At 39.4% G+C, this 21,856-nt stretch overlaps 1 protein-coding gene across 2 annotated transcripts in view; it reads left to right on the forward strand.

Annotated features, from left to right (window-relative positions):
- Window positions 1–21,856, forward strand: part of FTSJ1 (FtsJ RNA 2'-O-methyltransferase 1) — a 1,029,035-nt gene that overhangs the window by 155,066 nt on the left and 852,113 nt on the right. For both annotated transcript variants that reach the window (XM_044080307.1, XM_044080308.1), the window contains exon 3: window positions 20,952–21,021. In XM_044080307.1, coding sequence (XP_043936242.1) covers window positions 20,952–21,021 — 70 coding nt within the window. The remainder of the gene's footprint in view (window positions 1–20,951; window positions 21,022–21,856) is intronic.

Raw genomic sequence — 21,856 nt, forward strand, 5'->3', positions numbered from 1 at the left:
AAAAAAATTATTTCTTAATAAAATTAAAATTGCTTTAAAATACCCTTTTTTAAAAATTATTACAAAAATGGGGGTTAAATAAATAGATGTACCCGATCTATATAAATTTTATTTAATACCCAAATGAATTTAATAAAAAATAAAAATAGTAGGTTAATGATTATAAAATTTCTACGTAATTTGTAATTATTTTTCCCCTTTAAAATTCAAATTGTATAAGCTTTGAAAACAGTGGTTTAATAATAAATCATGAGGTTTCTGTTTCAAAACCATAGGGTTCATGCTTCTTTAAACCCGGCAGTGCTACTGTAAGTTGCCCCTTTCAAAATTTTGGTGTTAAATTTTTTTCTTTCAAAGAAAATGTGATCAAACCCCTAAGTGATTTTGGCATTTTAAAAAAAAATTTCCTTTTTTGCCTTATTTCCAAAATGTATTTTGGTTGATTTTCAATTTAAGATTTAACTAATAGGAAAAGAAGAAATTAAATCCAAAACCAGCTACTCATAAATTTAAAACTCATGGATCTATTTAGTTATTTTAAAGGCTGATAGATAATTGTCCACACCAATTGCGGGCCCAACCTAGTCCTTCTTTTTTTCAAAGCACTTATTAAGTAAAATGTTTAAATTTCAGGCTCTTCCATGTATACAACTTAGTCCCAATCATTTGTAAAATTACTTCCATGAGTCTTAAGCAAATCATATTCCTCTAAATTTAGTTCCTATGGCTCATTCCATTCAAAAATTTATTCATTCTACCTTTAACACCGTAAAATAAAAACTGGTCTTTGGATCAAATTTGCTTACCAGTTGCCCACTTAATTTCAATCCTACTATAGGCATCCCCTATCTATACTAAACTATGTAAAAGCAATCTAAAGAAGCTGTCTATCTTCTACAACAATATTGCTAGATTTGCAACTGGGTCTACCTTTAGAACCCATCATTGCAACAGTCTTAATCAATTAGGATGGTTAGAGTTTTCTATTAAACCAACTACCTATTGCCCATAATATCCTGGGGTTTCAAACTGGAAATACTCCAATTCTCACTAACCTTATCACCCCCTACAATAACCTGAAGACCCTACGCTCATCAAATAATTTACTGTTACAGATAGATAAAACCAACAATCTGTCCGGAGACTCTCTGTTCTCTAACACAGTGAGTAAAACCTGGAACACCCTCCCTAATGACCTAACCTCCTTACCCTAAATTACCCTATTTAAAACCAAGCTCAAAATATACCTTAAATCACACTGGCTATGCCCCTGTGGAAGCCCAAACTAACTACCTCCCCTTTCTTCAGACACTAATATTCTTACTTGCACAAACTCATTAATCTTTTTACTAACAGTAAGGTGTGTGTAACTTTTTAGTTTAGTAGTGCTCTATTTTTACTTTTTTTTATATATTTTTGTATGTATATCCATACCTGTTATGTAGCTTGGAGTCTTTTTTTCTTAGTCATAAGCTTAAATTTAATGAACTGTTATAATTTGCCATAACTTGGGAATTTACCTGTGTTTTGTAAATACTTTTCTGATGTGCGGAGCTTTTCTCCCCGGGCCTCCATTGAAAATGGACATATATCCAGTTGGACCAGCCCGGTCAACAAATGTAAAATAAATTGAAATAAAAATCTGTCACTGGGGACTTTCCTGTAGATTGGTTATACATAGCCATTTTTATCTCCTCTCTTTCTTTCCTGTTAGTAATAGAGCCTCATCTACCACAACCTTGGTATATTTAGTTCTTCCATAAACATTTCCATTTGTACCTTTTTTGATTTCCATATTTCTCTGCTTTATGCAAACTTTCATAAAATTTCTGAAATATGTCTAATACTTCTACAGGATTTCTTGTTATCTTCCTTTTTATAGGCTCTCTAAGTTTAAGTGACAGCCTTTTCCCCTTTCTTTCATCTCAGTTGTTGTGCTAGATGTTTTTGTGCTCAAAAAATGGTTGCTTAACAGCAATCTTTCTAAACTCCTGCATATTAACTAGGTATTCCCTTATTTTCTGCTTAGCATTCTGCAGTTGTTCCTTTTCTTGTTCTGAGATTCCCCATTTTGCAATACTTGAACATTTGTCAGTCCCTCTAAATAATTCTTACTACTTAACCATATCTCCTTTACTTTTATTTCCACCCTAGTTTTAAACTGCACTTTAATTTTATCCCACTCCCACTCCCTATCTGTATTTTCAGAAGAAAATTCTATCTTCTCTAGTAGCTCCTGAATTAATTCCAAAACCCATTCCTTAAATTCTTCTCTTTTTTTTTCAACAGATAGCTGTGTAAGCACTAGTGTCTCATTTTTATTTCATTACCTTGCATTTTATTTTAGTTATTGAGCATGATCTGAAATAGTTATTCAGTGTGTTTTAAGATTTTGAATTAAATGAACCTATTCCTTTGAGATACCAAAACTGGGCAAGGCTAGATAGATTTTTATATGTCTGTGAATAATATGTAAATTGACTCTGAACTCGTAGTACTGAATTCACATCTTCATTGCCAAACATTTTCATAAATTTCTTCAAAGATCTACCTTCTTTTGTTATATTTTCCCCTGTAGGCCCCTCCAGACACATTTTTACTGTTGCAAACCAAATCCCACTCTCCATTTATAAGTAGTATTCCTTCCTGAAAGCTTATTATTTCTCCAAGACTTTTCTTAATGTAATGCATGCCACTGTAATCCTCCTCCTTAGCAAGTAGCCTCTTAGTACTGCGTGTCTTGTATTATCTTTTTGTCCCTCTTCTATCACTGTTGGAGCTCTTCTTGCAGTTAATATAAGTACTCCTCTTTTCCTTTGCCCCAGGTATTCCACTTTCAAATTCACATGTTCAGTTCTTTCCTGGTGTCTCCTGTAGCATAGCTATTTGCACTCTACATTATTTTTATGTAGTTCAGTATTTTCTTTTTTATATTTATTGCAAGACCCAATAGAAAGACATTACAGAAAGCATAATGTTCTTATAGTTATTATTACCACCTTTTTATGTATAACTGATATTTTGTGAAATGTCTAGTTCCAACTTTTATGTTGCACGTATACTGTTTGGCAGGTTGGAGTTGTTGCTTGTCATGGCAGGTTGGTCTTTTATAGAGTTGTTGCTTGTCATATCCATTTGTGCCTATGCCACATCTTACATAACATTTGTTTTTTTGGAAACCCTCAAATAAAACAACCCCCCTCCCAAAACCTTCCTAAAACCTATTAACTTCTATGTACATCTTCAGTTATTGAAGTTTTTGCTTCTTAATAAGAACAAAAGTTCCAAGTTAATAGCCACACAGACAAGCTAGAGTTAACCAAAAAGAAAGTTAGTCATGCTAAAACTCATGGTACAGCCTGTGTTATTAGTAAGTGCTATTTGATTTTTGTCTATCTTTATAGCTCTCCCAACTGAGAAAATACTTGAATGCTTTCAGTAAACACTTTCTCCAAGCCATGTCTCTGTATCAAATTGTCTTGTAGTGATATGCAAACCAGACACAACTGCTAAGGGTACCTTGTTTACCAGAAAAAAAAAACTTAAATTATTCAATATTGTTTTTCATTTACATGCTTTGTAATAAATGTGTTACTGGATAATGCCTAGGGTCTTAACCCAGTCATTTACCTATGCAAGCATGGAAAAAAGCACACTGATTTTTGTCATAATCTCTTAACCAGACTCTTCCTCACTCCCCCTTCTCTTCCTCACTTCCTTTTTTTCTTTTCATTGCAGTGCCTGCATTTCTTAAAACTGAACAAAAAGAGAAGGGAGAAAACACCTGTTTATATTGGTATCCCCATTGCATTTTCAAAAAAAACCCTGAGAACTTTATTTGAAGTGTACAGACTGTCTCCAGTTTCTTTTTAGCAGATTGTCTCCATGGAGACATGAAGACCAGCTGCAGCATTGTTATGCAATATGCATGCATTTGCTAGAAAAAGCCTCATAATATTTAATATTCTTTTTTTTATTTACTTGCGCTCTTAAAACTAATCAATCTAAGGTCCTTAATCCAGTCATTTCCCCCTGCAAGAATGCAAAAAGCACATTCATTTTAACTTTGTCATGTCTTTTTTTAACCAGCCTCTTTTTTATCATTGCATTGCCTATATTTCTCAAAACTGTACAAGAAGAAAGAGAGAAGGGGGGGAAAAACACCACCACCTGTTTACAATCCCCATTACACTTAAAAATAGCATGCAAAGAAAACCATGCACCACAAACACCATACTATTAAGAAAAGAAAGTATTTTCTTTACTTAGTTAGCTTTCTCCCCTCTCTTCCCCTCCCTAAAGCATTTTCTGAACATTGAAGTATATGCTCTATTTCATGTCATTAGAGTCCCTCACAAATCCAACAAATTTTGAAAAAGTCCAGTATTTCCAGATTTTCTTGTCCTGTCATATTTCGCAAATATAAGTATTTGATTGTAATCCCACATTAAGTTTTTGGTTTTATTACTGTTCTTCATCTCCTAAATCCTGTCTCTGCTTCATTTCCAATGTACTCGTCATCTCTTGTGCTCCCTTCCTTCTCTCCAACATTTTCCGATGAAATACTGGAAAATGTTTCTCAGGTTCAGTTTCTCTGTGGTCTGTACTACCAGAGGAACAAGAAGCAGAATCTTCTGTTTCACAGCTCACTTTTTGTTGGACAAACATTTGTATTTCCTCCTTAGCATACACTTCATCAAAAATGATTTTGTCCCTCCAGGGAAGAATACCTTAAAGACAACTGGATACAGCAGTTTGAATTTTGTACATGCATCTTGACATTCACTGCATGGTGGAATGAATTTACTTCTCTTGCCTGGTATACAATGAGTAATCATTCTACACAAACACGGTCTCCCACTTTTAGTATTTTGTCCTTCTGCCACAGTTTTGTCAGAATCAATTCATTCTGCTTGTAGGATTGCATCTTTGGTATTAAAGGTCAAGGTTGCTTTCTTATAGCTAGGTTTGGAGCATACGCAGTGTGCCCTTACAACTAATCTCCTGCTGTGGAATACCAGACCGGTCACTTATTTGTGCTTTCATAAAATTAATGCTGTCTCTTCCTTCCAACTTCTCTGGTATAGCTAAAAATCTCAGGTTTTCCTTATGTGCTCTGTCCTCTAATTCTGTTATTTTTGGAACATCTCTTCCTGAGCAGTCTCATATTCAGCCAACCTTTTCTTCATTTCAACCTTTTTATTTTTTGCAACTTAATCATTTCATCTGAATATCTGTTTAAAGCTTTTCGCATTTTTCCAGCCTTTTGTCATTTGTGTTTATGTACTCCATCTGTGTTTTGCTTATTTTAAGCAGGTCTGTATGCAGCTGTGTTTATATCTTCCTGTAAGTTATTGGAAGTCATGACTGAAGGTTGCATTGCTTTTTGCTTAACAGCTGCAGAACTTTCTCAGTCAGTGTTTCTTCCTCACTTTTAGCAGCTGATTTTTTCCAGGTCTTCTCTATTTCTTTGTTCCTGGCTTCCAGGCAGTGCACTTACTAGCCAGTTACTGAAATTTACCCATAAACACAAGTCTACTGGCCTTCTCTGCTGAGTTTGTTTTCACACTGCGGGAGTTAGAAACAAGCTGTTACTGCGTGCAGTCATCTTGGAAGTCTTGCCCATTTACTACCTTGATCCTTTTCAAATTTTAATCGATACCCACTTCTTAAATGCTTATCTTGTCAGTACTCCGGGATGAGCTATGTATATCTCTCTCTTTTTTTTCCCTCCTTTCACTATCTTTGGCCATTACCCTACCCTTGTATAGGTACATTCAGTGTAATGAGATGTACCAATATTTCTGCAAGTAAATAAGCATAATCTTATGTCACTTTCATTCATTCCTCAATTTATGGGTCTCTGATCTGACTGTGATCCTACTCTGACAATTTTTCCAGATTCTTGGATCCAACTCTTGAGCTCCTTGATTACTCACAATGCCCCACTAACCTTGCATACCTTTAGATCTCGTTTGCCACCATATCACTTTCTCTCATACTTTTGGGTGTTTTTTTCTGAAACATGAGTTTTTACTAAATTTTCTCCTCCATCTTTATTTTCTGAAATTACTCACCTGTCCTCCCTTACTTTCTAAAGTGTTCTGGTTTCTATACATCAGATAGTAACTTCTCTTTATATACAAGACTTGAAGAAAGCACTCTAGGCCACCATCTACCAGCTCTTCACGTAAGTCCTTCAGGGGCTTGGCTGAGGTGGATAGGATGATGATGAAGTTGTGGCATAATTGTTAAGGCGGCTACCTTACATGCACAAGGTGCAGGGTTTGATTCTCACTTGGGGTAATTGGCTCGGCTTAAAATGGCCCACAAGGGCAATTAGCCTGGTAGTAATCTATGAACCTCTATAAGTTCCTCGGAGCGCATATCCAGATGAGGGTAATTCAGTCAGTCTCTCATTGAACACATGAGCCTGCCCACCACTAACTCTCAATATCACCTTCTCCATTCCATCCAGTGGTTTCAGAGCCCTCAGATCAAATATCCTTGGGGGTATCCTCATCAGATCTGAAGGCAGGTCGCTCTTCGGCTGTGACCACTTCCTTTAGCCATCCGGCTTCAGTTCTTTCAGAGCAGGAGTACTCTTGGAGCTGAATTGTTGGAGCTGTCTTGGGGGGAGGGTTGGGACTGACCCTGAAATTGTCAGGGCTATCCATGCCTCTTGGTGCTTTGGCACTGGACATGTCTGGTCTGACTCCATCTTTAGGAGGGGGGCCTGGAGGAGATTCAAAGGTCATTAACACAGGGAATTTTGGCTCTGGTGCTGCCACCTTCTGTCTCGCCCAGGGGGCCTTCTCTTTGCCTAGAGAGAGGATGTTCTTACCCTCCTCTTATTCTTTTTCTTTACCACCTTCTGTCTTGGTTCTGATCCTCTCTCTTCTATCCCACTGGGACACCCAACCCATGCAAGTCTCAGTCCATCGCGACCTCCTCTATCACTTCTGGTACCTCACCAGACAATCCTACTGATGAGGTCCCTGGGAAGAGATTGTGTAAAATGACACTTGGATTCCCTTAAGAAATCTCTCACTGAAGACCTTGACTTTGATGAAGGGTAAGGATCCCCCATATCTCCACCTGAGGACATCTTCTTTGGAGATGTACTAGAACTTCTAAAACAGAACATTGATTGGTCTTCCAACACCGCATCCCAGGAGTTATCTGTCTTACTGGTGGTTTTCAGGTCTGACCTGGCTATGGCTTGGGTGATGCCCTTGTTGATGAGTTAATAGACTTTGTCTGATACCATGCATGGAAGGAGCCAGATACTGTGGAGCCTATCCCCAAGTGCCCAGATAGAATTTTAGCCCCCCCCCCCGGGGGCAACGCACACTGGAACAAGGGGGTTCTGGTAGATGCCATGGTGGTGGTAGAAGACACTAAGAAAGAGCTTGCACAACAGAGTTCATCTTTTCATCCCCTAACAGGGAGTCTAGGGGCTTGGATAGATTTGGTAAATACATTTATGCTTCAATAACCTTTGCCCTGCAGTCTCTGAATTGTTTGGCACACTTCGCAAGGTTGTGAAGAGATTTGACTAAACAGCTTCAAAATTTCTTTCTGGGTCCATCTCTGTGGAGGGACCAGAACATGATCTCTTCACAACTGGCCACTGTCCAGTCTGTGTCTAACACATCCGTAAGGCTGATTTCCCACACTGCAGAGGGTACATCATTGGCAGTGTGTTCAGGCATAGCCATCAGGAGACATGTCTAAATTTATCTGTGATTTTGCAGAGCCCTTCAAGTTTTCATTCTTCAGTGCTCTTTTGGATCTCCCTTGTTTGGCCCAAAGGTGAAGGAAACTCTGTCCAGAAGTGGGCAAGATGGGAAGACCTTGTATGCCATTAGGATCTGGTTTTCTTCTCTTCAGAGACCCTTTTTCCGGAATCGACAAAGATGCAGAAAAATGTGGTTCCGCAAATCCCAGGGTCCTTTCCAAGACTCCCAAGGAGATGTTTCTCCCAGAGGCAGAGGGGGAAACTCTAATGGAAGACACTGTCCCTGTGACAGAGGGTGGCCCACAGGAACAGGGTTTCTGGATTATTTATTTTATTTATTTATTTTTATTTATTTATTTTACATTTGTTAACCGGGAGAGTCAGACTGGATACATGTCCATTTTCAGCAGAGGCCCGGGGAGAAAAGCTCCACATGTACAAAAAAATAACAGTCAATATTCATGGTTACACTGTACAGCAATCATTGCAAAACATTTTGAATGTATAGAATGGCATGATACCCAGATTAAAGTCATGAGTGACTACCAGGAGAAGAAAAGGTGGTTAGTAAGAAAAAGGTGGTTAGTTAAGAGGGGAGTTCTTGGAAATTAGATGTAGAAGGGTTTAAAACATTTCCATAGAAAGGCTAGGATAACAGGATGCAATAGAAGAGCTAAAGACAAGGCATTTGAATGGTTAGGACAGGGAGTTAGAAACAAAGCAATATAATGTTAAGCATAGGAAGTTAGGTTAGGTTTAGTGAATGTTGTTCTAAAGGTTATTGAGAAGTACATATACGTAGGGTGGGTTTAGGTTTAGAAGGTTTATTCCTAATTGCATCATTTACCTTCTAGAGTTGTAGATAAGTATTTAATATCTAATTAAATTTAACAAATGCAGTCAGTGTAATTGTCTGTTTGGTATGTTTTATTTAATGTTGAAAAATGCTGTAACTTTTTGATATTTATAGGTTCATAAGTTCATACTAGGCTATCTGCCCTGGGGCAATTATAAGCCTAGCCCGATTCTGTATGGCTTACGCCACCCCTTGATTTGAGTATACTGTGCCCTTTTTAAGGTTTAGTTTACTGTGCCTCTGTCTAATAGTGACACGGGAGTAATCCCTGGGACAAACCTACGATCCCCCATCCACCTATCGAGATTCTTCTTGAAGAGATTCAGTGAGGTGCTCTGCCTCACATGAACTGGAATTCTATTCCAGAGCGAAGGAAGCCTCTTGGTTATGAACCTGTCCCTCCAGCAAGTTCTATTTATTTCTGTGCTGAGGTTCAAGTCCCTCGAGCGTGTGGCTCTAAGGGATTTAGATTTACTGAGGTGGAGCATGTCCATTAATTCTGGATTTGACATAGCTTTGTATGTCAGGCATAGATCGCCTCGAAGTAGGCGGTATGCAGCTGAGTAGAGCTGGAGTTTTTTTAACCGAGCAGCATATGGCATCTGTTTGAGACCCTTGATCCTCTTGGTGAGATACTTTTGGGGTCTTACTAATTGCTGCAGGTGTCTGGTAAGGTACATCCCAAAAGGAGCATTGTATTCTATGATGGGCCTGATGAGGGATGAATAAAGGGGCACGATTACCTCTCTTGATCGAGATGTGAAACCCTTCGTGATGAGGTGGGCTATGTAGAAGGTCTTTCTAACCACTTTGGCAATGTGGTTTTCAAAGGAGAGATTGCTATCAACTTGGGTCCCCAGGTCCCTAATAACTTTCTCTGTACTTAATGGGTTTCCGCCTATGTGGTAATTTGTGGGCACATTGTTTTTGCCAAAGGGTATGACTATACATTTATTGGCATTTAGCTTTAAACCATGGTGCTGGCACCAGTTATCTGTCTCTGTGAGACCTTTTTGAAGGATGTTTGTGTCAGCTGGAGAGTTGCTTATGGCGCCCAGTTTGCTGTCGTCTGTGAACTTGGTGAGCCATAGTCCTCCCACGTTTGCCTGTACCTCGGAAAAGTATATACCTAACAAGAGTGGTCCCAGGACAGAACCCTGTGGGACACCACTTGTGACCGGTTTCGAGTCTGACATGGCTCCAGCAATTCTCACTCTGTGGGTTCTGTCTTTGAGCCAGTTTGCGACCCATCTTGTGACATAGGGGTTTATATTTAAGCTGGATAGCTTATCTATGATGCCCGAGTGGGGTATTGTGTCAGATGCCTTTGCAAGGTCAAGATAGGCTGTGTGGACTACCTTTCCTTCATCTATGGCTTTGGTGACTGTTTCAAATTAGTCAACCAGGTTCAAAAGGCAGGATCTACCCTTGACAAAGCCGATCTCGGTAGGATCTAGTGTCTGTAGGTCCCCAATGTCTTTGTTTATGAGCTCCATGATGATCCTCTCCATAGCCTTGCAGACTAAGCTAGTCAGGCTTATGGGGCGATAGTTTCCAGGATCCGTAGAGGCTCCACCTTTGTGGAGTGGGACCACTGTTGCTGTACGCCATTCTGTGGGCACATATCCTGTAGTGAGGCTGAGATTGTATAGCTATTTTATTTGAGGGATTAGTTCCTCTTGGAGTTCATGTAGGACGCAACCTGGGACACATCTGGTCCCATGGAAGCAGTGTTTTTTGCTTTGGAGAGGGCAGCCTTCACCTGAGCATCAGAGATGTTTGGGAGGCAGCCCTCTGCCGGGATAGATACTTGCTGTTTTGGGGGGGAGGGGGGGGAGAAGTTTGCACTTAACCTGTCTGCCAGGATATTGGAGATGTCTGTGGGTTCAGTGTATTTTTTGTCATTTAGAATCAACTCAGAACAAGTCTGGGAGTTGCATCACAGGTTTCTAACATAACTGAAAAGCCTTATGATTGTCTTTGGTGTCCTGTGCAATTTTTCTCTCGAAGCTGGCCTTGGAGGATTTTATGAGGGATTGTAATTTTTTGCTAGTACTGATCAGAGATGCCTTCCCTATTAGGGATTTTGCTCTATCATGTAGTAGCTTCCTCCTTCTGTTGTACAGTTTTTGTGGCAGGGGTCCACCAGACTGGACGCCTGCCTTTGGATGATTGGGTCTTGGTTTTGTTTGGGATAGCATGATCCATGCTTTCCTGAAGATGTCCGTAGAATGCATTTATATAGGATTCTGCAGTTTGGGCCGTAGTTTCCACTGGCCCTGGGGTCCTGAAGGATTCCACTTCGGTTTTGAGAAGTGAGAAGTTCACTTTTGAGAAGTTTTTCACTGTGGTTTTATGGGCTGGGGGTGGGGTCGGGATGTGGACATCCAGTGAAATTAATTTATGGTCTGATCTTACCAATGAGGGATATACTTCTGGTGTGGAGCATAGAGTCCCCATGTTGGTAATGATCAGGTCTAGTATGTTGTCCCCTCTTGTGGGACTGGTGACTAGTTGTTCCATAGCATTTGAGTTTATAATTTCCAGGAACCTTTGGGCTAAGGTGCTGGAGCTTGAGTAGTGCTCCCAGTCAATGTTTGGGTAGTTGAAGTCGCCCAATATAATGGTGTTCGGAGAGATCTTCATGTTCTCCAATGTTTTCAGGAAAGCCGAGTGGGATTCCTGACTTTGAGAGGGTGGTCTGTAGGATGCTATAAACTGAAAAGCAGTCTTGCCCACTGTTAGTTGCACATGGATGGTCTCCGATGCTTGCAGTGCCACTAACCTGGAGGTGTGGATATCCTTGATAAATATGGAAATTCCCTCCTTTTGTGGTTCGGTCCGGGTTTTGGGGCGAAAAGCATGATATGAGGTATAGCCTGGTAGTGCTGGGGTGCTCTCTGGAGCTTTGAACCAGGTTTCTGTCACTGCACAGATATTGATGTTCTCCATACTGAGGAGAGCTTGGTGCGTGCATCTTGAGGTTAAGACTTCTGGCGTTTAGCAGCATTACCCTTAGTTTCTTGTTCCTTGTGCTGTCTATGGGGTGGGTTTGACTTTTGAGCCTTGCCTAAAAAGGCACTATGGGGTGGCAAGAGCCTTTGCCAATATCTGAAAGCCCAGTGGTGACAGGTGCAAGCCGTCCCTAGCGAAGCAACGTGGCTTGTCGAGCATGTCATCCCAGGCTGACAGACACTGGATCCCCTTTGAATGACACCAAAATTTTAGCCAATTGTTAAAATTGATCATTTTGTCTTTGTACTGTGGCATCATTCTAGGTGAGGGAAAGATGATGCTCAAGGTCAGGGTCATATCAGCCTGGGCTACATGATCAGAGAGCTCCTCTATGTCTCTTTTCATGTAGTCCAGGGAGGTACGTCTCTGGTCATTCACACCAGCATGTACAATGACTGAGTTATATTTGTATTTGCTTTGGAGTGACGTGAGTGCTTGCATTATGTGGCGGATCCTAGCACCCGGCAGGCAGCTCACCGTGACCTTTTCTTTGTTCAGCCTGGTGAGCGGGACGTCAGTGTGCCTGATAATAGAGTCACCTATTACAAGAGTATCAGGTGTGTTATTCAGCCTTAAGGGCTGTGGCTGCTTGGCACACTGACTTTGTGGGTTATGTGTTGTGCGTGTTTAGTTTTGAGGTAGCGTTTGCTTGGATGTCTGCTTTGGAGGTCTCTGTTGCTTAGGTAGATTTTTATTTAGAGCCTCCGAGTATGTTTTTGTGTATTTATGTGTTTGGTTCGCTGATGTGGTGGGACTATGTGATACTGGAATTGTGTTGTGTGAGGTTACCTTCTCCTCCTTACATCAGTTTTGAGATGAGAGAGCTCAGCCTCCAGTTTGGCTAAATAGTTGCATCTCTCACATGTATTTGAACCTGTTTGGAGGAGGAGAGGGTTGTCCGTGTACATGAGACAGTTGTAACATTGCCTCAAAATTCCCAGATTCACCAGCTGGACTGGAGAGGAAACCATTGACTGACCTTTGGATATGCTAGAGTAATATAGGGAAAATGAATTTAAGACGGACCAATAGAGGACAAGGGTAATCGTAGAGAGTATAAGAGTAAGTAGTGCTTATGGTTTAATAGTGCTAACTTGTAGGATTACTTAATTGGACCAGTGAAGGGCTGTAGAATGAGAATATGGTGTTTAAATTGAGAGATAGAGCAGTTCTAAGGGAAAAAGTGAAGAGCAGACTTTGTGGAGCCAGGAATAGTTTAAACCCAATTAGGCAGCGCTGCCCGCTGTTGCGCTATGCTCAAAAATGCACAAAACCACGCAAAAGAGGGTTTTAAGAGGGGAAGATGAAGAATTGACCCAAAATGGCCAATAAAACTACAGTTTCAAGTCAGTAACCACTCCCACAGGGGCAGTCAGGCTGCTCAATGTTTTTCACTGCCACTGATCAACAGAGAGACTTCCCTTTAGCCCAAGCAAAAAATGGCCTCACAGAAACTTACAAACAGTTCAAGAACAGCAAGCCTGTAACTGAACTTTTTTAAATCTCAGAAAAGTGAGAAAAAAGCAAGATTTTTTTTGTTTTTTTTCAGAGATAGCAGAGGTTCCCAAGTATCAACAAGTTATAACAGTGCAGTAAATGACCCCACACAATAGTGCTAGGCCAAAGACAGATAAAATGCAAGTTTTGAGAAAAAAACGATTTTAAAAATAAGTGCAAACAGGAAATTCAGTAAACAGCTCTAGGTTGTGCTCTAAATACAGTTACTAATGCAGAAATCAAGTTTAACAAGCCAGAAAATGCTCAAAATAGGCAGCTATGCAGAAAAACTTAGCAAATAAACAGAGGACTTGCTGTCATTTATTGCATAGAATTTTTGCTTCTGGATAATGTCACTCTCGTTATGAGTATGCAGTGCTATACTCTGAATACTCGGATACAGTGTTCAGTGTCTTACCAACCACAAGACTCAATGTATGACTGCAGGATAAGTGTAATAGTTTCAGGACACTGGCCTAGATAGTGAATGTTTGGCTTCTGGTAATTGTTACCATTCCAGGGAAGTGATGTTGGATGCTGAATGTGCAGAGACAAATCAGAAGCATAGTTGGGAGTGGGCACAAGAGACAAACTGATAGGGAGTGCTATTGGCTCTTCTGGGCATTATTCCGGTATAGCATTTGTCATCCAAACTGAGCAGCACTTTACAATCTGTGTGACAGTAAAAAAAAAAAAAATAAAACCCTACCAGTGCTTCAGAAAAGTTGCCTGGTTGCTGCCCTCTGGAGGCAGTCGGGGACACTTGTTTAAGTAACCAGAGGCCTGGGTATCTATCACAAAAATGTCCTGGGTGCAGACAAACAAATCCCAGAGGTTATTTCATACCATTTTTGTCTTTTTCAGTGTATAATATAATGAATTGGAAAATTTGGTTAGCAATTCCTTTTTTTTGCCAGGAATAAAGCCAAACTATTTTAAATGTGTAACTTTTAGTAATGTTGGAAGAAAATAATTATTTATTAGTTATCTTCGTACATATTTCTAGTTAATAATATTTGCTGTAAAATGGGTATAAACTGACCCTAACAAAATTATGGACAAATATTGCAATTTAAGTAATCAGATTATCATCCTTAAAATCCTCCCCAAAAATGGGGTTTACCTATCAATATATCCACTCCTAAAAATACTTGTCATTAGAATTAATCTTTGACACTTTAGTATTTTACCTGTCGCAGGTAGTTTAAGGCATTGGACAGATTTGGTAAGAGAACTATCAGCCACATGTGAGGAAGCTGTTCTGTTTTGTACATACAGTTTTGAGATAAGTATCTGTTACACTCTCTCTTGAAGATAATTATCTGAATTCTATTGTTTGTCATTTTTTACATATTAAAACATGCCTTAAAGAGTGTGTAGAAATTGTCTGGGGCCACTGCAGCTGCTAGAGTGCTGAGGAGATAATTCCTGGGTAAATAACCGATGGTTTTAGATGAGATAAATTCTAATATTTTAAATTTTAAATTCATCTTCAGATAAGGTTGTTTTATTGGGCCTATCTGGTACCCAGGTCCTCATATAAAACATTTGAGAGAGAGAGAAAGCAGGGAGTTTCTAAGATTTTTCAACCCCCCCCCCCTTGTAAATCTCCCATATCCTCTCTTCTATGTAGAAAATAAAACAATCCCTGCTTTCTCAATCCAAACAAAGAAACAAAAAGATGGCAGGAGGGGCATAACAAGAATCAATGATCCTTTCAGAAAAAGGGCACACTGGTACTTCAGAATGACTGACTCGGCATTCTCTCTCTCCCTTCTCCATCTGTCTGAATCTGTCCCAGAAACTCGCTCTGTGCATTTCCCTTTGGCAAGAGATTATTTTAGACTTTTGGGTGCTAAAATTGGTTTGAGGACTACAGCTGGCATTGGATACAAATACCTCCTTTTATGGGGATTCTTCCCCATTCTTCAAACCATACATTTTTTCCTCAGGTTCTTCATCACTTACTCACCCTAGGAGTCATGGAGTTGGTGCCTTTAAATCAAAAGGGCAAAGACTTCTAACTAGGATGTTTCTCGTAGTAAAGAAGCTGTAGCTCTTTCCCATTTAAATCTGTATGTGAATATACCACAGTTCAACATGTTGACCCTTCAGAATTTGTTACCTATCATTCCACGTGGGAGTTTTATGGTAACATTAAATCTAAAGGATGCATTTCATTATATTGCCATAGCCACAAGCTTCAGGAAATGTCTCATATTTTCTGTCTGGTTCACATTATCAGTTCTCTGCATAGTCTTTGGGTTAGCTACAGCTCCAAGGGTGTTTACAAAGTGTCTAGCTTCAATTATAGCTCATTGCAGACTGAATGGCATTCACTTATTTCCTTATTTAGATGACTTGCTTATCTTTGCAGTCTTTTCTCGGATGTCAAGAGTGATTAGAATAGGTTTCTTTTTTGACAAATGTGGGATTCCAGATAAACGTTCAGAAAGCCTTCTGGACTCAGTCACACAGGATTGTCTTTCTGGGGTGTCTTGTAGACACCTCACAACAAAAAGCCTTTTTGATAAGGAAAAGTGGATTTTTATCTGGTAGCTTCTCCAATCAGTGTCGGACTTCAGCCAGAGTATATCTCAGGACCGTGGAGTTCATGGCTTCTATGATTCCTTTTGCTACATAACACATCGGAAAGTTTAGTGGTTTCTAAAATAAGTGGACCCAACATTTGCAGCCTCTTGAATTTCAGATTCCAATTTTGGGTTTTGTCAAACAGGAGCGGCAGTGATAAACTACAGGTAGAAGCAAATCCAGGTCTCCTCTTTTTTTTTCTCAAGTTCCAAGCCAATTTGCAAAAACAGAAGGCTCAGATTTTGCTTGGGGGGGGGGGCAGTTTCTCTGAGGGTAAAGGTGCAAAGCCTATGTAACTTAACAGATACACCAAACCCATAAATGTCAGAGATGTTAGTTGTGATCTATGCCTTAACATCCTTTCATCATTTATGGTTCCAAGAATCTCTTCAAGTGGTAACAGACATCATAGTTATGTGGCAGGTAAACAAGCAGGGGGCACACCAGATTGTACCCTCTGTACAGGCTTGGGAGGTAGCTCTTCAGCACCGTTTAGCCTTCCAAGCATCTTGCAGTCAGTCAGAGCAAAATATGACAGCAGCCAAGCTGAGCAGTCCCTCATGAATGGTAATTGAATGAGAGGATGTGCCAGGAATTGATCAAGTTGTAGGGAGTACCTCAAATATATCTATTTGCCTCCTTTCCAAACAGTTGAAAAAATTCTGATGCATGACTTCTTACCAACTAGCCCAGAAGGAAGATGCATTTTCTCTCCTCTGGTCAGGAATGTTCATTTGTTTTTCCACGGAGTCTGAAGGACTCCCCAAAGGTCATTGTGGTGACTCCCTTTTGGCATAAGCAGTATTGTTTGTCTTCTTATGGAATTGGTCAAGGGCAAAAAAGCATTCTCTCAAATTGGACCTACTCTCACAAGATAAATGGAGTTTGATACACCCCATGTCCAAGTTCTTCAACTAACTGCCTGGATGATTCAATTCTGATTCCTTTTAGGCATCATTTATTATGAGGATGTGCAACAGGTATTAAAGGAGGAAAGAAAAACTGTTACTAGGAAATGTTATATTGGCAAGTAGAAAATATTTTGAAGTTAATCCCTGAAGGGACCATAGTAATTGGATAGACACTATGTACCACTGTTGCTAACATATTTTTGGAGTTACTATCCTCTGGCATCTCTTATGCCACTGTCAAGGTGCATCTTCTGGCCATTTCAGCATGTCTGCCCATGGATCTTTCACTAAAAACAGAGAAGAAAGTGGAACAGATTCCGAAGGAAGTTATGCACCCAAGACTTCCTCGTAAACAAGTTGTTCTTTTTTGGGATCTTAACTTTGTGCTGGAAAAGTTAATGTCTCTATTTGGACCTGCTCATCGGGCAGCGATAAGAGTCATTACATGGAAACCTGTTATCATTCCTATGACATCTGCAAATCTGAGTTGTACATTGTCATGGTGGGAAAGTGTTTTTTCAGAGAGATAGGGTCTCATTAAGAACGAACCCCTCACTCGTGCCCAAGGTAGTTTGAGTTTACTTAGTCAAACCATCAATCTCCCAGTTTTCTACCCAGATACTGAGAACCTGGGGAAAAGGATTACACATGCTCTAGGCTTTCATAGGCAGCACAGGCACATTCTTGACAGAACTAAATCCTTTAGAAAAGCAGATCAACTGTTTGTTTCTCATGTTTGAACAAAGGACAGCCTGTATCAAAACAGATGGATGGTTGTCATCAATTATTTCCTTTTGTTATTCCCACCATAGTAATTCCGTTTCAGGCAGTATTAAGGCTCATTCTACAACAACCTTGGCTTTTTCAGTGACATATTAGAAAGGGGTGGCATTTAGAAGTATTCTAGAGGCAGGTACTGCCCTCTGTATATACTTTTGCAAAGTATTATAAACCATTTCCTTTTTTAGGTCCACACCAGGCTTTGCTAGGACCATTCTCCAGAGGCTCCTGGGTCAATAGCCTTCCTCCTTCCAGGTTGGATAGGCTTTGGTAATCAACCTGCGTAGACCAAAGACTACTGCAGCAACGGGAATGATGAACATAGTAGTGTAAGTTGCACTTATCCATAACAGTAGATGTTCAAATTCCTCACTGCTGCAGTAGTTGCACCATTCTTCTACTTATTGTTAAGTTGGGATAGAACAACGTTTATATCTTTTAGAAGTTCAGGGTGAGTATTCACCTTCCTTATTTTTGGGCAAGAAAAGTCCTGAAGGAAGCTTCATTCTAACTGATGATTTCCTTGCACAATGCTGTCTGATCAGCAAGTCGGTCTCTTCCCCAATGGACACTATCTCCTTCTATCTATACTTTACCTATGCCAGGCACCTTCAGTACTTTTTGTCTTTGTGAACTGACTTGTTGCTGGCAGGATAAGGCCCCTTTTCCATTACTTATTTTAATTTTCATTATACATATTTTAATTTATTTACAAACATTTTCCTGTATTTGTGCCTGCATCTTACCACACCACTCATTTTCAAGGCTGACATTTTCAAATATGCATTTTTGTACGTTTGTTTCTGATTTCTATGCCTTGTTCCTCATTCTCTTCTTTATAATTTTAATTTTTTAAATACGTCCAAGTTATCACTTAAGACATAAGTGCACCACTCACTCACTCACTCACTCACTCTCACTCACTCACTCACTCACTCACTCACTCACTCACTCACTCACTCACTCACTCACTCCATACACCTAAATACTTTGTCTTATGGCCTCATAAATACGAGCATTGCTAAATCAATTCATGTGTAGGTACATTGTTTGCTGCTATATAGCCTTTGATTTATATACATAAATGTTGTATCCCAAAAAGACTGAAAACTGTCTCAAAATATTCCACATCACCAAAATATAATTTTCCGGATTTATCTGCAAATAAAGTTAACTTTTATTGATTATCATACCAGTTATACCCTTGAATTTGAGAGTCCCTTATTTTATTTGATGATAGATCCTAAATATAAAGCAAATAAGAGGGGAAAGATGACACCCCTGTCTGGTTCCTCTGTTCAAACTCTGTTATTACTATTCATTTTGAGTTTTGCTGTTTGCACATTTATTTATTTATTTATTTATTTTTTACAGGATCCCTGAGTAGTGAACTAATATGGTTACCAAATGCAAATTTATTGAGTGTGTTTTGCTATTTATTTTGAACACTCTCCTTTTGACTTTATTATGTGCCTTTGTGTGCAAATACACATCATCATTTGAAAGGCATCCACTCTGGTACCATCTTCGTTCCCATGACACGCTCATGAGTTTGATAATGCATCTCCTTTCTCATTGTGCTCATACTGAAGTGCCTGTTGCTGTTCATGGGACTTCTACTGTGACCTCACCTGTGCATTACCTGTGCTTTGTCTCAAAACCATAACTAGGGAGGGGTGAAGAGGTTTGCTGCAAGTGGTTACAGGGTGCGCTTTGGGTACAAATGCAGCATCAGCATTTAGTTGTGAAACTATGCTATCCTTTGGATCCTTAAATTTTGCTTGAGGGGACATCAATCTGGTTAACTGACTAGGGTAGCAAAAGACCTAGATATGGCTCTACTCTGTCATTTCTATGATGTAGCTTGCACTACTGGTCAGTATACTCCAGATGGACTTGCACTAGTACCTGTCCAACACTCCTTTAAGTGATATGTGTTACTGCATGTCCCAGCTTCCTACAGATCATGTCTGCTGTGTTGTCAAACTGATGCAGAGCTTGTCTTTCATATGGAACATTCTCAACATCTCACCTTTTTGTACACACTTCTGAAGGTACTGTTTTCTGGGTACATAATATCACGTTTATGGGTGTTGAACTGTAGGAGACTTGAGATCATGGCTCTGTTTTTTTTTTTCAGTCCATTCCCTAACAGTTTCTAATATTTATTAAAAAAAAGGCAGGTTTTTAAAAGTATAAAACAGAGAAAGCCAGATTGTTGGCCCTATTGATCACTCCTGCCCTCATCATTACAAGGAGTGCAGTATTGTGCTGTTTACTTACACCACTCCCTCTTCCTGTCAAAATGATTAAGATTTTTACTAGCTTACTTACACCACTCCCTCTTCCTGTCAAAATGATTAAGATTTTTACTAGCTTGTCTTCCATTCATAGATTGTCTTATTAGACTTATGTTGCACATCATTATTGCTTGAGGAAGTTTCATAGAAAATGTTTTATTATTTTGCACTTAATACTGCTAAAATTCAGGTGTCAGATGATAAACCAATATGTTGCTTGACCTGTTTTCCTGTAGATCAGCCAGGCATTCTAGTAAGTCAGCCACATTTGGAGTCGAAAGGTAGCTTTTCCCAGAAAAATCAGTAGTTTGTTACTGTCTAATGGCTTTTGAAGCTTTTCTGCACTGTGCACAGGTCTGTCTCCAATGGGTTGCATGAAGGAGGGTCCATACACTATAAGACCACTTTACAAATGTTGGGTGGGGCTTTTGAGTATTTGGACTTTTGTATGAAGAGGATCAGATAGTGGTACTATAAACAGTGACAAATAATTGAAGTTTACCTGGACAGTGGACTATCCCAAGTGGGCCTGTTTCAGCAACTGACTGGGGATTTATAAATCCATTTACAGTGAAATAAGGCATACGTGAAGTTCAGAGTATTGTCAAGAGATTTAAAACAAAGCACTGTGCATTTGGGAAAAAAAAACATATAAGCAGAGGTATGCAGAGCATGCAAGAAGTTTATGTAAGCAGTTTTATGCAGAATTGTGAATGGTCCAGTCATGTTGAGGTATCCTACTAAATTAGATGCATTTTATAATTACAAAAATGTAATGGAGATGAGCTATTAATTTGTGGAGGAAATATTTAATGCTCATCACTGATGTCATTGTGTCAAGGACAACAAGATGGATTTTTCTGAAGTCATCCTGCATGCAAATTGTTTCTGCCCTTCTTTGCTAAGTAACATAGTATTTCAAGGAAGGATCTGTGGGTGCGTTCTCTGCCTTGCTTGAAAAGTAGGTATAAGTAAAAGTTCCATTATTTAAAAATGGTTGTTTCCACTAATGAGGCTATTTACTCAGAGGGTACATTGCCTGACAGTATCTTTCCACCCCACTTTAATTGCAATAGAATTTTCTGTGAGTGTTATAATAGTTTGTTAGACTGCAGTTGGTCCCATTTTAAAAAGGGGGGTGGGTTGTGTCACAGCAATTCATGGAAACAGACTAGAAAAAGTTTTTTTAGGACTAGTATCTATAAAATTTTCAGATCACCATCCTTAAGAGTTTAATATTTTGATAAATTCTCTTGCAGGTGTTTTTAGGGCTGTGGATTTGTGTGCTGCCCCGGGCAGTTGGAGTCAAGTTTTAAGTCGTAAACTGAAGTAAGTATGGCATTGTACAGATTTAATAGTTTTTCAGCAAGTCTTGGCAAGAGTTTGTGTGTGAGAGAGAAACGGAATTTTCCTGCCCATTTGTACAGTAAATGAAACTGAAAAGTTAAATTCCTGTTATGTTTTTTGTCTCTCCCTGGAACTGTTGCATCACTAATTGTACAAACAAGTTGGTTAGACAGATGGACATAGGTACAGACAATGTAATGGTCCTTTCAGTCAGACTGCATGAAAAGTAGCCTGAACTCGCTCAAGATTATTCCCCACTTGTGAGGGAAAATATGAGAAACGCTATTGCCCTTCAAGTATAGTGGAGTGGATCGGCCACTGAAGTGCAGCCTGGTTACACATTTTAACAAAACTTCACTCTGTCTAATAAAAGCCAAAAGAGCTTCATCTAGACTGTGTCCACAAAGCAGAGATGTGTTCATTAGTAATTTAAATTTTCAGCCCACTTACGAGGCGTGTAATCCTTTTGTAAAGGTGGGAGAATGGTATACGCATTTTTTCAACTAAGTCAAATTAAGTTTTGTAGTTCTGTATTTGTAATAGTTTATACGTAATAACACATACTGCTGATAGTGCTGTGCTGCAGTGATTTTATAACTGCACTTGCAAAATGCTTTATTGATTATCCACTTTTAAGCCAAACAGTCTTCCTTATTTCTGTGTTTTTAGATTATTTATGCATGATTTATGTGATAAACTTTGGTCAAGTGGTTATCTGGTTTTGGTTTTACCCGTGTTGCTTTCTCCTGTTTGTGTGGTGTACTGGACTTTCAAATGAATGTGCAGCTGGGATTTTTACATTATAAACTAGATTCCC

Source organism: Protopterus annectens, chromosome 8.part0 (assembly GCF_019279795.1).
Source record: "Protopterus annectens isolate FY-2018-M chromosome 8.part0, PAN1.0, whole genome shotgun sequence".
NCBI classification, from domain to species: Eukaryota; Metazoa; Chordata; order Ceratodontiformes; family Protopteridae; genus Protopterus; species Protopterus annectens.